General features: G+C 41.2%; 1 protein-coding gene across 1 annotated transcript; it reads right to left on the reverse strand.

The window, feature by feature from the left end:
- Positions 1-1,827: 1,827 nt before the first annotated feature.
- cd83 (CD83 molecule) lies at positions 1,828-22,050 on the reverse strand. The gene is made up of 3 exons (XM_072913052.1): positions 21,929-22,050; positions 14,713-14,849; positions 1,828-2,043 (listed from the first exon to the last, which is right to left on the reverse strand). The coding sequence occupies exons 1-3, from the start codon at positions 21,966-21,968 to the stop codon at positions 1,843-1,845; spliced, it is 378 nt and encodes a 125-aa protein (XP_072769153.1). The 5' UTR covers positions 21,969-22,050; the 3' UTR covers positions 1,828-1,842.
- Between the last annotated feature and the right edge of the window lie 795 nt (positions 22,051-22,845).

Consider the following 22,845-nt stretch of genomic DNA (forward strand, 5'->3'; position numbering starts at 1 on the left):
TGTTGAAGTATTATTCAATAAATATATTTATAAAGGATTTTTTAATTGTTGCTATTTTTAGAATATTTAAAAAAAAATCTCACGTACCCCTTGGCATACCTTCAAGTACCTCCAGGGGTAGGCGTACCCCTATTTGAGAACCACTGATCTAGGCTGATGGGTCAAATGCAGAGAATCATTTTGCCACACCGAGTGTGTGTGTGACAATCATTGGTACTTTAACTTAACTTTTTTAACATTGATTTATAGCAACATATTAATAATACGGCTTGAGTTTGAGCCAATCACTAACCACAATACTGAACACCCCCACTCTGATTGGTTGGGTCTCATCAAGCGGCCACAACTGTTTTTAGTTTATTTTGCCATTTTATGCTTTAAAACTGCTTAATGTAGGCCAATTAGGGCTGTACAAATGTAAACAATTTGATTATTTATAGTGAAAAAAAAAGTATTTTTGTTGTTTCTGTTTATTTGCCAAATAAATAACCATTTAATAAATAATTACATTAAAAAAAATTATTTATAACACATACTTGCCAACCTTGAGACCTCCAATTTCGGGAGGTGGGGGGTGGGTGCGGGGGGCGTGGTTGGGGCGGGGGCGTGGTTAAGAGGGAAGGAGTATATTTACAGCTAGAATTCACCAAGTCAAGTATTTCATATATATATATATATATATATATATATATATATATATATATATATATATCCCCGCGACCCCGAAGGGAATAAGCGGTAGAAAATGGATAGATGGATGGATGGATATATATATATATATATATATATATATATATATATATATATAAAAAAGAAATAATTGACTTTCAGTGAATTCTAGCTATATATATATATATATATATATATATATATCCATCCATCCATTTTCTAACGCTTATTCCCTTTGGGGTCGCTGGAGCCTATCTCAGCTACAATCGGGCGGAAGGCGGGGTACACCCTGGGCAAGTCGCCACCTCATCACAGGGCCAACACAGATAGAGAGACAACATTTACACTCACATTCACACACTAGGGCCAATTTAGTGTTGCCAATCAACCTATCCCCAGGTGCATGTCTTTGGAGGTGGGAGGAAGCCGGAGTACCCGGAGGGAACCCACGCAGTCACGGGGAGGACATGCAAACTCCACACAGAAAGATCCCGAGCCCGGGATTGAACCCAAGACTACTCAGGACCCTCGTATTGTGAGGCAGACGCACTAACCCCTCTTCCACCGTGCTGCCATACATATATATATATATATATATAAATATATATATATATATATATATATATATATAAATAAAATACTTGAATTTCAGTGTTCATTTATTTACACATATACACACACATAACACTCATCTACTCATTGTTGAGTTAAGGGTTGAATTGTCCATCCTTGTTCTATTCTCTGTCCCTATCTTTCTAACCATGCTGAACACCCTCTCTGATGATGCATTGCTGTGTGGCACGCACAAAAGGGCTTTCATCAAATGCACTACATGGCAGTATTGTCCTGTTTAAGAGTGTCACAACATTGCTGTTTACGGCAGACGGACTGCTTTACTGTAGACGTTCTTTATATTGTGGGAAAGCGGACTCAGGTCCGCATGGAGCTGGAGGGGGCGTGGCCTCCAGCTGCGCCTGAATTTCGGGAGATTTTCGGGAGAAAATTTGTCCCGGGAGGTTTTCGGGAGAGGCGCTGAATTTCGGGAGTCTCCCGGAAAATCCGGGAGGGTTGGCAAGTATGATATAACAACCTGTTTTCTATTTTTTTCCCAGACAAAAAAATGCTCAGACCTTCAAGTTTGCTGTATGCGGTCCGAGTTTCTACACCGTGGGGCTAAAGGAAACAACAACCCAACATACCTGACAAGGTGAGAAGAACCTCCGCCTTCCTGCTCCGCTCTCCTGCAGGTGCCTCCAGTCGGCACGCATACACGCCAGCGTCGGCGCACGTCACGTTGTGCAGGGACAAGGTCCGGTCCAGCAGGTCCACCTCGCGCTCCGAGTCGACGTATTTCTCCACGGGGCCGCCGGGAAGCTGAAGAGCGATGAATTGATGAATGCCGCCTCAACGCGGACGTAAAGAGACTAATTATATGGACAGGAAGTTGTGTGATACGGCCTTTTATTAATATCTCGATATTTTAAGGCCATGTCACGATACACAATATATATGTGGATATTTTGCCTTAGCCTTGAATGAACACTTGATGCATATAATCACAGCAGTATGATGATTCTATGTGTCTACAGTAAAACATTCTTCTTCATACTGCATTAATATATGCTACTTTTAAACTTTCATGCAGAGAGGGAAATCAGAACTAAAAGTGTATTTATTAAACAGTTATTAAGCAGTGGCACAAACATTCATGTCATTTCCAAAACAGAAAGTGCAAGATTGTCAGAGACATTTTAAAACAAGCTATGAGTGCACTTTTGTGCATGATGTCACTAAGATGACATATCAAAACAACATTAAATTAAAGTGCACTTTTTGTACAGAACGCCACTACAATAGTTTAAAACAAATAAAGTGCACTTTTGTGCATGATGTCACACAAGATATTTCAATAACTGTCAAACAAAAATGAGCTGCATAATAGGAAATCAAATAGTGTATGTCCTTCGCTATGTGGTAGGTTCCTGCGGACGTTATCTCCTTCTGTTGTTGACTCTTTTTTTTTCATACGGTGTTGATGTGGAAATGGTTGCCTGGGCATTTTGTGGGTGTGGCACCGGCCGGAGATGTTGACATGCAGTGTTTCAAGCACTCTTAATCCTCTAGCGGGTGACTTTTCAAATGATGCTACAACTTAGCAGTAATGCTACTTTTTGTAGCATCGCTGTTGCCCCACACTTGACATATTACTGTTCAACATCTTCCCGCTTGAAGCCAAACCACCGCCAGACGATTAGGGATGATGTTTGATAAGAAATTGAGTTCGAGCCTATTATCCAATCCTATTATCGATTCTCTTATCGAGTCCAGATAGGTTGTTGTATATGGAAAAAAAAACACAATATTTGGTTTAACAAATCACTTCACATTCTCAACTGCTCGCTACTATAGTATTACCATATCTGAGTTATTGTGCAGAAATGTGGGGAAATAACTACAAATGTGCGCTACATTTGTTAACCGTGTTACAAAAAAAATTAATTAGACTGATACATAATGTTGGATATAGAGAACATACAAACACTTTATTTATTGAGTCAAAAATATTAAAGTTCGATGATTTGGTAAAATTGCAAACAGCTAAAATGATGTGGAATTAAATGATGGAATGGATTAATAAGTAAAGAACTTAAACATTGTACTGATATGATCCAGTTTAAGAGGTTGTTCAAATGAATAGTGCTTACAAAGTAACAAAAAAGAAGAATTATGAGAAATACTTTCAACCTTATTAAAAATAAGATATTCTTCATCTATATTTAATAATGACTGAATTAATTAATTACATATTACAAAAATGTTGTATATACTAATTCACAGATATTTTATTATAAAAAGGTCAGTAAATGATGTATATATTTGTATGAAGTGGGAAAGGGGTAGGATTAAATAAGCTTTACTTCTTCCTAATCCTGTAAAGTGAAATGATATGAAACTGTGATGTATTATGATGCGGTCGGATCATGTTTTGTTTAGTTATGTTCTGTTAGTTTTGGACTTCCTTAGTTGTTTTGTGCACTTCTGGGGTTTGTTTTAGTCACCATTAGGGATGTCCCGATCCGATATTTGGATCGGATCGGCTGCCGATATTTGCCAAAAATTGCGTATCGGCAAGGCATGGGAAAATGCCGATCCAGATTAAAAAAAAACTCCGGTCCATGTTTTCCAACGCACCGATTTAAATAATACATTCCACTTTTCTGCTGCTCCGTAATTTCCGTTCCGCATTTTCCAGCACACCTTCAACACATCCACATGTCTGTGAATTCTCACGCAGTTGCTTTTAGCTGCTGGCATTACACGACAGGCTCTTCTCACACTTTCCTGTGTCTCCCTCTCACAGACAGCAGCGCACCTTCTTACACACGTCACATACTGTCACAACACACGTCACATACGTATACGTCCTCCCCGAGCAGAGAGGTAGCAGCATGGCTAACGTTAGCTGTGATGCTAGCGCAGCCGTGCGAGCAACGCTCCCTCTAAGGTGCTCGCCTGTGCAATTGCGCACTGTTTAAGCGTCCTCTGCGCATAGCAAATCTATGCCACGCACAAAATCTAATAAAAAAATAAGCGCATAACAATTTTCAACACACCGACACGACAGAGAAAACAGTTTTCGTCATCATTGTTCAAATATTGTGACGTCTGTCGAGACACTTTTCTCCATTCGGTGCCACACGCCCACACCATCAAAATGCTGAGGCAAAAATTTCCACATCAACACCGTATGAAAAAATTAGTGATTTTTTTAGTTGTGATTTCCTTCTCTGCATGAAAGTTTAAAAAGTAGCATATATTAATGCAGTATGAAGAAGAATGTTTTAATGTAGACATGCAAGCCTTGAAAGAAAATGTTGAAAATCAAGACTACATTTCCTGCAAATGGGTGCATTTCTACCCTATATTTTAACTTTAGATTTATTCTCATATCAAACTCTTTTGGCTGTCTTTTTGACACTTACATCCGGCGCCCCCCTCCACACCCTGGATTATAAATAATGTAAATAATTCAATGTGATTATCTTGTGTGATGACTGTATTATGATGATAGTATATATCTGATAGTATATATCTGTATCATGAATCAATTTAAGTGGACCCCGACTTAAACAAGTTGAAAAACTTATTGGGGTGTTACCATTTAGTGGTCAATTGTACGGAATATGTACTTCACTGTGCAACCTACTAATAAAAGTCTCAATCAATCAATCAAAACACATAGAATCATCATACTGCTGTGATTATATGCATCAAGTGTTAAGGCTAAGGCAAAATAACGAGATATATATTGTGTATCGCAATATGGCCTTAAAATATCGCAATATTAAAAAAAGGCCATATCGCCCAGCCCTAGTTTCAATGATGCCATTTCTGTTTGTCATGTATAATTTTGTCTATTTTGTGTTTATCCTTGAATAAACAGGTCAGTTTCTTGTTACCAACCATTGTGTATTATTCAAACTCCCCTAATTCAGCTGGCTAGTTGTTATCAAGAGTACTAAAAACCTTTTCAACATGATTCTGACAACTAAGTAGGCTAAATAACTTTAAACTTTAATACATGCTCGGATAGCATGTATTAAAGTATTTAGTACTTTAATACATGCTCGGATACTCCTCTCTGAGCTGCCACCTTAACGTGGTAGAGGAGTTTGCGTGTCCCAATGATCCTAGGAGCTATGTTGTCCGGGGGCTTTATGCCCCCTGGTAGGGTCTCCCAAGACAAACTGGTCCTAGGTGAGGGATCAGACAAAGAGCAGCTCGAAGACCTCTATGAAGAAAACAAACGAGGAACCCAGATTTCCCTTGCCCGGACGCGGGTCACCGTGGCCCCCCTCTGGAGCCAGGCCCGGAGGTGTGGCACGATGGAGAGCGCCTGGTGGCCGGGCCTGTCCCCATGGGGCCCGGCCGGGCACAGCCCGAAGAGGCAACGTGGGTCCCCCCTCCAATGGGCTCACCACCCATAGCAGGGGTCATAGAGGTCGGGTGCGATGTGAGCTGGGCGGCAGCCGAGGGCAGGGCACTTGGCGGTCCAATCCTCGGCTACAGAAGCTAGCTCTTGGGACGTGGAACGTCACCTCGCTGGGGGGGAAGGAGCCTGAGCTAGTGCGCGAGGTGGAGAAGTTCCGGCTCGATATAGTCGGACTCACTTCGACGCACAGCAAGGGCTCTGGAACCAGTTCTCTCGAGAGGGGCTGGACTCTCTTCCACTCTGGCGTTGCCAGCATTGAGAGGCGACGGGCTGGGGTGGGAATTCTTGTTTCCCCCCGGCTCAGAGCCTGCACGTTGGAGTTCAACCCGGTGGACGAGAGGGTAGCTTCCCTCCGCCTTCGGGTGGGGGGACGGGTCCTGACTGTTGTTTGCGCTTACGCGCCAAACAGCAGCTCAGAGTACCCACCCTTTTTGGATTCACTCGAGGGAGTACTTGAGAGTGCTCCCCCGGGTGATTCCCTCGTTCTACTGGGGGACTTCAATGCTCATGTTGGCAGCGACAGTGAAACCTGGAGAGGCGTGATCGGGAAGCTACCCTCTCGTACCCGAGCGGTGTTTTGTTATTGGACTTTTGTGCCCGTCACAGATTGTCCATAACGAACACCATGTTCAAACATAAGGGTGTCCATATGTGCACTTGGCACCAGGACACCCTAGGCCGCACTTCCATGATCGACTTTGTAGTTGTGTCATCGGATTTGCGGCCTCATGTTTTGGACACTCGGGTGAAGAGAGGGGCGGAGCTTTCTACCGATCACCACCTGGTGGTGAGTTGGCTGCGATGGTGGGGGAGGATGCCGGACAGACCTGGCAGGCCCAAACGCATTGTGAGGGTTTGCTGGGAACGTCTGGCAGAGTCTCCTGTCAGAGAGAGTTTCAATTCCCACCTCCGGAAGAACTTTGAACATGTCACGAGGGAGGTGCTGGACATTGAGTCCGAATGGACCATGTTCCGCGCCTCTAGTGTCGAGGCGGCTGATTGGAGCTGTGGCCGCAAGGTAGTTGGTGCTTGTCGTGGCGGTAATCCTAGAACCCGTTGGTGGACACCGGCGGTGAGGGATGCCTTCAAGCTGAAGAAGGAGTCCTATCGGGTTCTTTTGGCTCATAGGACTCCTGAGGCAGCGGACAGGTACCGACAGGCCAAGCGGTGTGCGGCTTCAGCGGTCGCAGAGGCAAAAACTCGGACATGGGAGGAGTTCGGTGAGGCCATGGAAAACGACTTCCGGACGGCTTCGAAGCAATTCTGGACCACCATCCGCCGCCTCAGGAAGGGGAAGCAGTGCACTATCAACACCGTGTATGGCGAGGATGGTGTTCTGCTGACCTCGACTGCGGATGTTGTGGATCGGTGGAGGGAATACTTCGAAGACCTCCTCAATCCCACCAACACGTCTTCCTATGAGGAAGCAGTGCCTGGGGAGTCTGTGGTGGGCTCTCCTATTTCTGGGGCTGAGGTTGCTGAGGTAGTTAAAAAGCTCCTCGGTGGCAAGGCCCCGGGGGTAGATGAGATCCGCCCGGAGTTCCTTAAGGCTCTGGATGCTGTGGGGCTGTCTTGGTTGACAAGACTCTGCAGCATCGCGTGGACATCGGGGGCGGTACCACTGGATTGGCAGACTGGGGTGGTGGATCCTCTCTTTAAGAAGGGGAACCAGAGGGTGTGTTGTAACTATCGTGGGATCACACTCCTCAGCCTTCCCGGTAAGGTCTATTCAGGTGTACTGGAGAGGAGGCTTTGCCGGATAGTCGAACCTCGGATTCAGGAGGAACAGTGTGGTTTTCGTCCTGGTCGTGGAACTGTGGACCAGCTCTATACTCTCGGCAGGGTCCTTGAGGGTGCATGGGAGTTTGCCCAACCAGTCTACATGTGTTTTGTGGACTTGGAGAAGGCATTCGACCGCGTCCCTCGGGAAGTCCTGTGGGGAGTGCTCAGAGAGTATGGGGTATCGGACTGTCTGATTGTGGCAGTCCGCTCCCTGTATGATCAGTGCCAGAGCTTGGTCCGCATTGCCGGTAGTAAGTCGGACACGTTTCCAGTGAGGGTTGGACTCCGCCAAGGCTGCCCTTTGTCACCGATTCTGTTCATAACTTTTATGGACAGAATTTCTAGGCGCAGTCAAGGCGTTGAGGGGATCTGGTTTGGACTCACTGGATCGGTTCGCAGCTGAGTGTGAAGCGACTGAGATGAGAATCAGCACCTCCAAGTTCGAGTCCATGGTTCTCGCCCGGAAAAGGGTGGAGTGCCATCTCCGGGTTGGGGAAGAGATCCTGCCCCAAGTGGAGGAGTTCAAGTACCTCGGAGTCTTGTTCACGAGTGAGGGAAGAGTGGATCGTGAGATTGATAGGCGGATCGGTGCGGCGTCTTCAGTAATGCGGACGCTGTATCGATCCGTTGTGGTGAAGAAGGAGCTGAGCCGGAAGGCAAAGCTCTCAATTTACCGGTCGATCTACGTTCCCATCCTCACCTATGGTCATGAGCTTTGGGTTATGACCAAAAGGACAAGATCACGGGTACAAGCGGCCGAAATGAGTTTCCTCCGCCGGGTGGCGGGGCTCTCCCTTAGAGATAGGGTGAGAAGCTCTGCCATCCCGGAGGAGCTCAAAGTAAAGCCGCTGCTCCTCCACATCGAGAGGAGCCAGATGAGGTGGTTCGGGCATCTGGTCAGGATGCCACCCGAAGGCCTCCCTAGGGAGGTGTTTAGGGCACGTCCGACCGGTAGGAGGCCGCGGGGAAGACCCAGGACACGTTGGGAAGACTATGTCTCCCGGCTGGCCTGGGAACGCCTCGGGGTCCCACAGGAAGAGCTGGACGAAGTGGCTGGGGAGAGGGAAGTCTGGGCTTCCCTGCTTAGGCTGCTGCCCCCGCGACCCGACCTCGGATAAGCGGAAGAAGATGGATGGATGGACATGCTCGGATAGGCCAGTATCGGTCAGTATCGGTATCGGAAATGCAAAAACAATATCGGTATCGGAAGTGCAAAAACCTGGATCGGGACATCCCTAGTCATCATGGTTACTTGTGATTTTCACCTGCCTTATACGCGCACCTGTTGCTCATCAGAGACTCTATTTAAGCCTGCCTTTTCCGGTCACTCGTTGTGGCTTCATTGTTTGCATTTGCAACAATTACGTTGGCATTCTGGTTTTCGAGCGCATGATTCCTGTGCTAAGTTACCTTAGCTTCTAGTATTCCTGTGCTAATTAAGTTTTTGCTTTAGCTTCTCGTGCGAACGGCACGCTTTCCTTTTGTTTCGTTCCTGTCTGTTGTAATGTGTATGATTTATGAGAAATAAATCATCTCCTACCTGCACGCTTTCGTCCGGAGCCATCAGTTTTGCATCCCGGGAACGAACCGCAGCACGCTGCACCCCACCGTGACAAATGACTGAGCTACGTGACGTCATTTCTTGTGATGTCCCACGGGGCATTTCTTGTCGGGACGGGAGTCGTTCCCAGGGATTCGTATAAAGAACAACTCGTTTTCTTTACTATAGTGGTCTCGATAACGGGTACCGGTTCTCAAAAAGGGATTCGAGTCCGAGGACTCGGTTCTTTTCTTATCGAACGACCGGGTAAACCGGTTTCGAGCATCATCCCTACACACGATGGACTCCCGTGCTGTTTTTCCTGGGAATTAATTCTTCCTTCATTTGTTACCAGATTGGCACCTTCTCTCTCTCTCTCGTATTACCACTCGCACCGCTCCACTAGCACCACAGTTAACGTTACCCATGCCGCTACCTCTGTATATGTATGTGTATGTGACGTATGTAAGAAGGTGCGCTTGTTTTATGTCTCTGTGAGAAGGAGAGACAAGAAAGAGTGAGAAAAGCCTGTAGTGTAATGCCCGCAGCTAAAAACAACTGCGTGAGAACGTATACTCGAATATCACGATGTAGTCATTTTCTATATCGCACAGAGACAAACCCGCGATATATCGAGTATATTCCATACATCGCCCAGCCCTAGTGTGAAGCACATTTTATACTACAGCGGAACCTCGATTTAAGAATTATTTGGTTGAACCCATCTCCACTTCTTCTCTTAAAGGGGAACATTATCACCAGACCTATGTAAGCGTCAATATATACCTTGATGTTGCAGAAAAAAGACCATATATTTTTTTAACCGATTTCCGAACTCTAAATGGGTGAATTTTGGCGAATTAAACGCCTTTCTATTATTCGCTCTTGGGAAGCAATCCGCCATTTTCTCACTTTCGTCGGTGTGTTGTCGGAGGGTGTAACAACACGAACAGGGACGGATTCAAGTTGCGCCACTGTCCCAAAGATGCAAAAGTGGCAAGAAATTGGACGGAATTTGTTCAAAATAGGAGGCTGTGGGGAAAGCCGACGAAATGGTCAGTCGTTTGTTCCGCACACTTTACCGACGAAAGCTATGCTACGACAGAGATGGCAAGAATGTGTGGATATCCTGTGACACTCAAAGCAGATGCTGACATCAACTCCAAAACTGGACAGATCAGCTTTCAGGAAAAGAGAGCGGATGAGGGTATGTCTACAGAATATATTAATTGATGAAAACTTTATTCATTACTCGCGGTTTTACGTAAATTATTATACATAAACTGTGTTTGCCAATAATTTAGCTTAAAAACATTTATTTTTTTCAATCATTCGAGTACATTCGGGTAGTCTTGTGTAATGCAGTATTTTGTGTCTATTTAGGTATGGTTAACCTGAGTGCTGAAATCGTGGAAAAATATATGTTCTTAGCGCGCCTGAAATGGGCTGTCTGCACTCTCAAAGTGCATGTTGTTGCCAAATGTATTTCATATGCTGTAAACCTAGTTCATAGTTGTTAGTTTCCTTTAATGCCAAACAAACACATACCAATCGTTGGTTAGAAGGCGATCGCCGAATTCGTTCTCGCTTTCTCCCGTGTCGCTGGCTGTCGTGTCGTTTTTTTTGGTTTCGCTTGCATACGGTTCAAACCGATATGGCTCAATAGCTTCAGTTTCTTCTTCAATTTCGTTTTCCCTACCTGCCTCCACACTACAACCATCCGTTTCAATACATGCGTAATCTGTTGAATCGCTTAAGCCGCTGAAATCAGAGTCTGAATCCGAGCTAATGTCGCTATAGCTTGCTGTTCTTTCTGCCATGTTTGTTTGTGTTGGTTTCACTATGTGACGTCATAGGAAAATGGACGGGTGTATATAACGATGGTTAAAATCAGGCACTTTGAAGCTTTTTTTAGGGATATTGCGTGATGGGTAAAATTTTGAAAAAAACTTCGAAAAATAAAATAAACCACTGGGAACTGATTTTTAATGGTTTTAACCCTTCTGAAATTGTGATAATGTTCCCCTTTAAATGTCATTATTCACCCTGGTGCGACTGAGCAGCAGATATGTAAACGTAAGGGCGGGGACAACAGACGTAAACAGGAAGTGTCCCGTCGGCCGGACCGTCCCACCGCTGCTGGAGGACTCTCGCCAGGGCCCACACTTAGTGGACCGCATAGGCCGGGTCCTTGGAGGGATGCGGCCTCCGAATTGATTGTTAAAATGTTTGACTCTGGAACAGAATATTACACGGTTGGCGTCAACGCACTTTGTGTCATTTTACGCATTGAAATCAGAAAGGACGCGCATTTCCAGATTTTTTTTTTTTTTACCGACTCTGCCTTCTCCGCGTTTTTATTGGTCGTCTTCAAAGTAATGAACTTTCCGGTATAATTTCCTAAATTTTGATTCGTCGAAAGTTTTATCAATAACAAATACTGCCTCAGTTTGCACTCGGACAACTTAACCACAACGGGCTGTCAAAAGAAAGACTTAATGGTAAACACTAAGGTGAGTGTAAAGTCAACCTTTTTAACTTCATCCTGTGCCATGTCTCCAGTAAATGACTTGTTTTTAGTCTTTGTGAGTCCATGGAAACGTCACTTTTATCTCCCGCTGTTTCGACATCGTTCAAGGATGGAGACAGGCTAACCAGCACCCGACCAGACTCCTCCACCCCAAAAACATTCTTTGCAGGTCAACAAACGGGGCAAAATATGTGCCTTTTGAAGTATTAATGTGCGAGGAGTGTTCAAAAGGAGTCTCTTGGAGAAGTGGCTGACAAGTTGGCAAGTGTTGCTTGCATCGCTGACATCATCACCGTCATTGTTTACTGAAGCAGAAATGCTGACTGTGCGTTATGATAAACACTCTGCTTTTTATCCATAGACTTATCAGATTAATTATTAATTATTAACTATAGCAGGGGTGTCAAAAGTGTGGCCCGGACGCCATTTGCGGCCCACAGCTAATGTTTTAAAGGCCCACGGCACATTCTAAAAATACTATTAGAATAAACAAAAACATAACAGAAGTGGAATAAAAAAGCTTACAGGTGAAATGTAATTTAGAAAATGTTGCAATGTAGACTAATAAAACAAAGCTGTTTTTTTTCTTTAATACTGTCATTGCTGAAAACATAATATTGAATCAAAATCAATGTTTTTATTAATTATTGACCGATTACTTCACCTCAAATATTCCACTTTGAAAAATATTTTTTGTGGAAGATTTTGTCATAAAAAAAACACATTTTTCTTTGACAAAAAGGGCAGAAAACAAACGAACAAAAAACAACATAAAAACAAAAAACAACTTAGAATTGAGGGATAGATCAGAAGTTGATGCAGACTCTAGACATTTAAGCGTTAAATAATGTATGCATGCCCTGGCACACCATTATCATCATTTCATGACCGAAGCAAAACACTTTTTACACTTTTATACTGAAATAAATACACTTACAACTTATTAAATACAAATATAGACAAAACTACTGGCAGCGGTAAAGTTTAGATCCATGAAGGAAAGAAGAAAGTGAATGAATGTTTATAACTGAATACATTTACATATGCACAAAAATGTGTTTTCTTTTGTATTACCGTAATTTTCGGACTATAAGTCGCAGTTTTTTTCATAGTTTGGCCGGGGGTGCGACTTATACTCAGGAGCGACTTATGTGTGAAATGATTAAACACATAACCGTAAAATATCAAATAACATTATTTAGCTCATTCACGTAAGAGACTAGACCAGGGGTCGGCAACCTCTACCAGTCAAAGAGCCATTTTGACCAGTTTCACAAATTATAGTAAACAATGGGAGCCGCAAACATTTTTGAAATTTTAAATGAAGTAACACTGCATACAAAGTTTTTTTTTTGCTTTGTGCTATGTATAAACCAGGGGTCTCAGACACGCTGCCCACACCTTTTTATGGAATTTTTAAGCTGGTGCGGCACGTGGATTTTAAATGAATAGCGCTTGTCGCGTCATGCGTGCCGTGATGGTACAGCATATAGCTCCCACTACAACCAGCGTGCCTGATCAGCCACATGTTGAATGGGGCTTCCGCTTGCTCACGTAAGTGACAGCAAGGCATACTTGCTCAACAACCACACAGGTTACACTGACGGTGGCGGTATAAAAAAAACTTTAACACTCTTACTAATAATGCACCACACTGTGAACCCACACCAAACAAGAATGACAAACACATTTCGGGAGAACATCTGCACCGTAACACAACATAAACACAACAGGACAAATACCCAGAATCCCATGCAGCCCTAACTCTTCCGGGATACATTAGACACCCCCGCTACCAAACCCCGCCCACCTCAACTGACGCACAGAGAGAGAGGGGGGGGGGGGGGGGGGGGGGGGGCTGATGTGTGAGGGAGCAGGCTTGGAGTGGGGGCGGGGTTTGGTGGTAGCAGGGGTGTATAATGTAGCCCGAAGAGTCAGGGCTGCATGGGATTCTGGGTGTTTGTTATGTTGTGTTTATGTTGTGTTAAGGTGCAGATGTTCTCCCGAAATGTGTTTGTCATTCTTGTTTGGTTTTGGTTCAAAGTGTGGCGCATTATTAGTAAGAGTGTTAAAGTTGTTTTATATGACCACCGTCAGTGTAACCTGTGTGGCTGTTGACCAAGTATGCCTTGCTGTCACGTACGTGTGCAAGCAGAAGATGTATATTATGTTAAATGTTGGGCTGGCACGCTGTTAATACAGATTGTAGAGGGCGCCAAATGTTGTACCATCATGGCACGCCCTTATTATAGCTGTAAGGGTGAAAATCGGTGAATATTAATCCCGGGAGTTTTCTGCGAGAGGCACTGAAATCCGGAAGTCTCACGGGAAAATTGGGGGGTTGAGCAAGTAAGCTGCTGAGCCGCATCAGAGTGATCAAAGAGCCGCATGCGGCTCCGGAGCCACGGGTTGCAGACCCCTGGACAAGACGTATAAATATATATATATATATATATATATATATATATATATATATATATAGGAGTGACAGATTGTTTGGTAAACGTATAGCATGTTCTATATGTTATAGTTATTTGAATGACTCTTACCATAATATGTTACGTTAACATACCAGACACGTTCTCAGTTGGTTATTTATGCCTCATATAACGTACACTTATTCAGCCTGTTGTTCACTATTCTTTATTTATTTTAAATTGCCTTTCAAATGTCTATTCTTGGTGTTGGCTTTTATCAAATACATTTCCCCAAAAAATGCGACTTATACTCCAGTGCAACTTATATATGTTTTTTTCCTTCTTTATTATGCATTTTCGGCCGGTGCGACTTATACTCCGGAGCGACTTATACTCCGGAGCGACTTATACTCCGAAAAATACGGTATGTTTTTAATGAATTAAGTAAAGTTTATGACAACCTTTTTCCAATACAGAATGTGAGATATAACAGGATAATGCATATATTTATCATTTGTTTTCAAAACGCTTACAAAAAAATGGGACCCCAAAATTTTTTAGGACTTGATGGGGCCCCAGGGACCCCATTTTGAAAATTCCTAGCACCAACACTGCTATTAGTAGTTCTATTACTGGCTATGAGTGGAATGTTGTTCAAACTTAATATGTTTTTACTGTATTTTGGACATTGTTGGTAATAAATAAAGAGTTGTGAAACGACATGTGTGCTAATTTAAAGCGTGGGCACTACTAAAATACTGTAGTAGATTTATGCGTTTACCTTGTACCATCGCAGTGAGGTGTAGTTGACGCCTGACTTGGCTTCAGCCGGGCACCGGAACGAGTAATGCCCGCCTGTAACCGCCTCCACCTCCTGCACGTGGCGACCCCGCGCTGTCGTTCCCCCCAGCAGACCACCTGGGGAACAAAACACAAGCATTTTTGACTACAGTTCCATCCCATAATAATTCTTATAAAGAGACTAAAGTTCTGTGATGAGGTGGCGACTTGTCCAGGGTGTACCCCGCCTTCCGCCCGATTGTAGCTGAGATAGGCTCCAGCGCCCCCCGCGACCCCGAAGAGAATAAGCGGTAGAAAATGGATGGATGGATGGATGGATGGAGACTAAAGTTCCATAATAATTCTTATAAAGAGACTAAATATATATATATATATATATATATATATATATATATATATATATATATATATATATATATATATATATATATATATATACCGTATATATATATAGCTGTAATTCACTGAAATTCAAGTATTTATTTTATATATATATATATATATTTATTTTATATATATATATATATATATATATATATATATATATATATATAAAATAAATACTTGAATTTCAGTGAATTACAGCCATATATATACATATATGTATATATATATACTGTATATATAGCTTGAATTTCAGTGAATTACAGCTACATATATATATATATATATATATATATATATATATATATATATATATATATATATATATATATATATATATATATATATATATATAGCTGTAATTCACTGAAATTCAAGTATTTATTTTGTATATATATATATATATATATATATACTGTATATATATATGTATATATATAAAATAAATACTTGAATTTCAGCTATATATATAGCTATATATATATATAGCTGAAATTCAAATATTTATTTTATATATATATATATTTATATAAAATAAATACTTGAATTTATTTTTATTTGATTTTTATATATATATATATATATATATATATATATATATATAAAAAATAAATACTTGAATTTCAGTGAATTACAGCTATATGTATATATATATATATGTATATATATATATACTGTATATATATAGCTTGAATTTCAGTGAATTACAGCTATATATATATATATAGCTGTAATTCACTGAAATTCAAGTATTTATTATATATATATATATATATATATATATATATATAAAATAAATACTTGAATTTCAGCTATATATATATATATATATATATATATATATATATATATATATATACACATATATATATATATATAAATAAAAGAAGGAGGATAAGGATGATGTTCGTTAAGAAATTATCGATGTCGATGCCATTAGCGAATCCTCTTATCGAACAGATTCCTTATCTCTTATCGAATAGAGATAGGTTGTTATTGTTGTCGTCAGAACGTTGACCATTTCGCAGCTTACTGCGAGGATTGTTTTCCCGGGATGCGAACGAACTTGACCGGACAAGGCTTGCAGGTAAAAACATGAATTAATCTATCACTCAAAAGTACTACAAAACAAAAGGCGCACACAAGGCGGAGACACAAAACTAACACTTAAACATAAACTATGCACATAAAACAAACAACACTTACTGTGGCATGAGCAGAGCATGAAATTATCATCAGCATGAAACTATCAACAAGAGAGCAAAAACAGAGTACCGTAAATCCAGAGTAATGTCGCCAGGACGACTAACTGGCAAAACAGGCTTAAATAATAATGTCATGATTAGAGCCAGGTGCGTGAGTCTCATGAGGACAGGTGAAATTAATCGGTCGTCCTGGTGACCAAACAAGGGAGCGAAAAAACAGGAACTTTGGAGTCTTAAACAAACAGAACATAACTAAACAAAACATGATCTAGACCACAGATCATGACAGTTGTGTGTGCACCTTGTGTGTGCACTGAGTTCCAAAAGACATAGATGTTATGTCACCGGGCCAGCACGCTGTTTATATGGAGGAAAAGCGGACGTGACTGAGGACAGCATGCGGACGTTAAAGGGTGAAGGTTTCAGGTGAGAGAGGACGCTAAAGGCACGCCCCCAATATTGTTGTCCGGGTGGAAATCATGAGAATGGTTGCCCCGGGAGATTTTCGGGAGGGGCACTGAAATTCGGGACTCTCCCGGGAAAATCGGGAGGGTTGGCAAGTATGCACTAGTGTGCCGTGAGATACAGTCTGGTGTGCCGTGGAAGATTATGTAATTTCACCTATTTGGGTTAAAACACTTTTTTGCAAACCAGTAATTATAGTCTGCAAATGATGTGTTGTTGTTGAGTGTCTGTGCTGTCTAGAGCTCAGCAGAGTAACCGTGTAATACTCTTCCATATCAGGAGGTGGCAGCCGGTAGCTAATTGCTTTTTAGATGTCGGAAACAGCGGGAGGCAGTGTGCAGGTAAAAAGGTATCTAATGCTTAAACCAAAATTAAACAAAAGGTGAGTGCCCCTAAGAAAATGCACTGAAGCTTAGGGATGGCTATGCAGAACGAAACTAAAACTGAACTGGCTACAAAGTAAACAAAAACAGAATGCTGGACGACAGCAAAGACTTACTGTGGAGCAAAGACGGCGTCCACAATGTACATCCGAACATGACATGACAATCAACGATGTCAGATAATAAAAAAGGATAAAAACGACTGATATATTCCTGATTGCTAAAACAAAGTAGAAATATCGCTCAAAGGAAGACATGAAACTGCTACAGGAAAATACCAAAAAAAGAGAATAAGCCACCAAAATAGGAGCGCAAGACAAGAACTAAAACACCACACAGGAAAACAGCAAAAAAGTCCAAATAAGTCAGGGGGTGATGTGACAGGTGGTGACAGTACACCTACTTTGAGACGAGCTATAGTGATGCATGCTTGGTTGTGGTTTAAAGTCATATCCAACAATTGTGACGACTTTTTACTGTCAACTGAGTTTTGTTTTTTAATGATTTCTGCTGGTGGTGTGTCTGCGGATTTTTTCAACGCAAAAAATGTGCCTTGGCTCAAAAAAGGTTGAAAACACTGCTCTAAACAACTGAAAGTTTGTTATGATTAAATGTTATTACATGTGTGACCGCTAGGGGGCAGTACTGGTTCGTAGTCAACTTACCGTGCCATATAACGTGGTAGAGCAAGGCTTCATACTATTTTAATGCTTATATTTATGTTTTGAATGACGCATGTTTTACTTTTCTGATGATGAATGACCAATCACGTTTCGGAAATTTTAAGTCTAATTATGACAATGAAAAGTTAGTAAAAGGTGTTAAACTAGACGGACCATACGTCCTCTTTTCCCCGGACATGTCCTCTTTTGCGGGGCTGTCCGGGCGGACTTTCTTAAATGCTTCAAATGTCCGGCATTTTGAGTCAGGGTTGCGTGTATTTTCAATGTACGTTCAGCGTTAAAAAGGGGTTGAAAACAAAACAAATTGTGAAGTTGTGCGCACGCAGCAGCATTGGTGAGGGAGGGGCAGAGACAGAGAGAGAGAGAGAGAGTTATGATAAACGCGCATGCGTCGCCAGGCTCTGCTTTTTATCCATAGATTTATCACATTTAATTTTTTATTATCTATAGCAGGGGTGTCAAAAGTGTGCTCCAGAAGCCATCTGCGGCCCACAGCTAATGTTTTAAAGGCCCACGGCACATTCTAAAAATACTATTAAAATAAACAAAAACATGACAAAAGTGAAATAAAAAAGCTTAAAGGTTAAATGGAATTTAGAAAAAGTTGCAATGTTGACTAATTAAAACAAAGCTGTTTTTTTCTTTTCTTTCAAACTGTCATTGCTCAAAACATAATATTGAATCAAAATCAATGTTATTATGAATTGTTGACCTATCCAACTTCACATCAAATATTCCACTTTGAAAAATAATTTTGGTGGAAGATTTTGCATATTTTGTGTGTTTGCCATTAAAAACATAGTTTTGTTTGACAAAAAAGGGCGGAAAACAAACAAACAAACAAAACAACACAAAAAAAACTAATCCATGAAGGAAAGAAGAAAGTGAATGAATGTTTATAACTGAATATATTTACATATGCATACACATTTGTTTTCTTTTTTTATTATTTTTTTAAATGAATTAAGTAACGTTTATGACAATCTTTTTCCAAAACACAATATAGAATGTGAGATATAACAGGATAATGCATAAGTTTATCATTTTTTTTCAAAACGCTTACAAAAAGTGGGACCCCAAAAATGTATTGTGGGACCCCATTTTTATGACTTGATGGGGTCCCTGGGACCCCATTTTGAAAATTCCTAGCGCCAACACTGATGTCAACAGAGGAGAAAAAATGCTTTAATTAAATAAATATATTTTTTATAAAGCAAGTTCGAGTATCATTGGCAAATTTTCACCTAGTCCCGGCCTTGGCACGCATATATGTGTGTCCCAGTGACGTGCGGTGAACTATACACCAGGTGAGGCATAGATACTTTGAGGGGTTTTTTCTTCTTCTTTTTTTTAACTTAAATTCATATTTGCAACTCTAATCATTGTTGATTTAGGTTGCACATTAGAGTAACAAGCAAAAGAAGGGAGTTATTCGCTTTCATAATGATATTATGATATGATAAATGGGTCCAAAATGTATTTGATAAAGTTGTTATTAAATACTTTTTGGCCCCATTTGCTTTTAACAAAATAAATCAAGTATTGTGCGTGTATCTTACCTTTCTGTATTTGTGTCTGAAGCAGCAATAGCTATCCTCCGTGAAAACCTAATTTGTATGATCACATTAATTTTGTCTTTAAGTCCAGTTTAGAGAAGTATTTCATCTTGGATACAGTATATAATCCTCCATATTGGCAGACACTAGGGATGTCCCGATCCAGGTTTTTGCACTTCCGATCCGATACCGATATTGTTTTTGCACTTCCGATCCGATACCGATACTGACCGATACTGGCCTATCCGAGCATGTATTAAAGTTTAAAGTTATTTAGCCTACTTAGTTGTCAGAATCATGTTGAAAAGGGTTTTAGTACTCTTGATAACAACTAGCCAGCTGAATTAGGGGAGTTTGAATAATACACAATGGTTGGTAACAAGAAACTGACCTGTTTATTCAAGGATAAACACAAAATAGACAAAATTATACATGACAAACAGAAATGGCATCATTGAAACAAGGGCTGGGCGATATGGCCTTTTTTTAATATTGCGATATTTTAAGGCCATATTGCGATACACGATATATATCTCGATATTTTGCCTTAGCCTTGAATGAACACTTGATGCATATAATCACAGCAGTATGATGATTCTATGTGTTTTGATTGATTGATTGAGACTTTTATTAGTAGGTTGCACAGTGAAGTACATATTCCGTACAATTGACCACTAAATGGTAACACCCCAATAAGTTTTTCAACTTGTTTAAGTCGAGGTCCACTTAAATTGATTCATGATACAGATATATACTATCAGATATATACTATCATCATAATACAGTCATCACACAAGATAATCACATTGAATTATTTACATTATTTATAATCCAGGGTGTGGAGGGGGGCGCCTGATGTAAGTGTCAAAAAGACAGCCAAAAGAGTTTGATATGAGAATAAATCTAAAGTTAAAATATAGGGTAGAAATGCATCCATTTGCAGGAAATGTAGTCTTGATTTTCAACATTTTCTTTCAAGGCTTGCATGTCTACATTAAAACATTCTTCTTCATACTGCATTAATATATGCTACTTTTAAACTTTCATGCAGAGAAGGAAATCACAACTAAAAAAATCACTAGAAAATGTTTGCCTCGGCATTTTGATGGTGTGGACGTGTGGCACCGAATGGAGATAAGCGTCTCGACAGACGTTATAATATTTGAACAATGATGACGAAAACGGTTTTCTCTGTCGTGTCGGTGTGTCGAAAATTGTTGTGCGCTTATTTTTTTATTTGATTTTGTGCGTGGCATATAATTGCTATGCGCAGAGGACGTTTAAACAGTGCGCAATTGCACAAGCGCGCACCTTAGAGAGAACGTTGGTCACACGGCTGCGCTAGCATCACAGCTAACGTTAGCCATGCTGCTACCTCTTTGTTTGGGGAGGGCTTATACGTATGTGACGTATGACGTGACAGTATGTGACGTATGACGTGACAGTATGTGACGTGTGTAAGAAGGTGCGCTTGCTGTCTGTGAGAAGCACAGACACAGGAAAGAGTGAGAAGAGCCAGCAGCTAAAAGCAACTGCGTTAGAATTCACAGACCTATGGATGTGTTGAAGGTGTGCTGGAAAATGCGGAACGGAAATTATAGGGAGCAGCAGAAAAGTGGAATGTATTATTTAAATCTGTGCGTTGGAAAACACGGAGCGGAGTTTTTTTTTTAACTGGATCTGGATCTGCATTTTCCCATGCCTTGCCGATACGCATTTTTTTGCAAATATCGGCGGCCGATCCGATCCAAATATCGGATCGGGACATCCCTAGGAGACACATTCATTTAATTCAATTTCATTCCAAGCAGTAAAACAATATTTTTGCATCCAACAAAAAACACCCAAAAACGCTGGTTTACTCTAATAAAAATGCCATGTTTGTTATAAATAGAGTTGTTTTTTTTAAAGGGGGGTAAAAGGCTGGCTTCCGCTGGAGAGACATGTGTCTGCTAGTTTGAGCGCCCCCACTTCTCCCAGTGTGGCGAGTCCGAGTACTGCAGAGGCATTGAACTGCAAGTTGACAATATATCGCCCCCTACCGTGATATCGGTATCGGTAATTAAAGAGTTGGACAATACCGGAATATCGGATATCGGCAAAAAGCCATTATCGGACACCCCTATTTGTATTTGCAATAAAAAAAAAAAAAGGTCTATTCTTCGAGCGGAAACAAGCGGCGACCGGAAGTGCAATTGGCCTCTGGGCTTTGTAGTTCTTATAAGGGGAAAAAAACTACACACTGGCGGTGGTTCCCGCTCCCGTTGAACTTTTAATGTTGTACCGTTACCAATAAATGAATAAACTCTATAAAGTGGACTCCCGTCATACAGGGTTTGAAAACATGGCAGTCTGTACTAGTGAGACATTTATATTATTTAACAAGCCGGCATTGAAGACACAAATGGAAACATGAAAGACCATTTTGTCGAAGTAAAAAAAAAAAATGGCATTGAAGACACAATTGGAAACATGAAAGACCATTTTGTCGAAGTAAAACAAAAACAAATACATACTCACCCAGTGTCAGCGCCATGAAGTACACACGGAGGTTGGACATGTTCTCACTACTCAGCTCCCGAAACAGACTAGACTGACGGGAAGGTGAGTGTGCGGCTCATTTTATGGTTCATGCCTGGGTGGGCGTGTTTTAGTTTGATTGACAGGAGCCCCCTCGGGGACACTTCATTAGGTACACATCTCATCAGTACCAATGAGGGGAAAAAACATCAGCTTCTAACTTAGAATGTCTTTCAGAATTCATATTAGTAGATACAATACCATTAATTATTATTAAGTTATTTATTTAAAATATCAAAAACAACACAAAGCTTATAGATCAGACCTGGGCAAATTAAGGCCCGGGGGCCACACGCGGTTAAGCTTTCCAATCTGGCCCGCCGGACATTCCCAAATAATTTTTTTAGATCTTTAAGATGGAAACTAGCTGCTATTATGATGTACAGTGATGTTTTCTAATGACCGCAAGTCTTGAACTATACAAAGTATTTCAATGGTTGGAATCTGCTCTTGTGGATGATATACCAGTTACTATGGTAATCTAATTGGTAATATAATTAACTACTATGGTCATCTAATTAGTTAGGGACCGAGTCCCTTTGGGACAGAGGACCCTATTGAATTTCTAGCGTTTTATTATTATACCGCCGCCTCTTTGAGCTGTAATTTGACCCCCTTAACATGCTTCAAAACTCACCAAATTGGACACACACACACATCCGGACTGGCGAAAATTGCGATCTAATCAAAAAACCAAACCCCAAAACTCAAAATTGCGCTCTAGCGCCCCCTAGGAAGAAAACACAGACAAAACTGCCTGTAACTCCCAGTAGGAATGTCGTAAAGACACCTCTATGTAGGTCTCACTTAGACCTATATTTCATACACTGACAACTCCCAGCAAAAATCAACAGAAA

Source organism: Nerophis lumbriciformis, linkage group LG04 (genome assembly GCF_033978685.3).
Source record: "Nerophis lumbriciformis linkage group LG04, RoL_Nlum_v2.1, whole genome shotgun sequence".
NCBI classification, from domain to species: Eukaryota; Metazoa; Chordata; class Actinopteri; order Syngnathiformes; family Syngnathidae; genus Nerophis; species Nerophis lumbriciformis.

Excerpts from the sequence above, each read along its gene's own strand:
- cd83 (XM_072913052.1), bottom strand. The coding sequence starts at position 21,968 with ATGTCCAACCTCCGTGTGTACTTCATGGCGCTGACACTGG. Across the intron at positions 14,850-21,928 it reads CTTCATGGCGCTGACACTGG|GTGGTCTGCTGGGGGGAACG; the intron begins GTGAGTATGTAT and ends TTTGTTCCCCAG. Across the intron at positions 2,044-14,712 it reads CCTCACTGCGATGGTACAAG|CTTCCCGGCGGCCCCGTGGA; the intron begins GTAAACGCATAA and ends ATCGCTCTTCAG.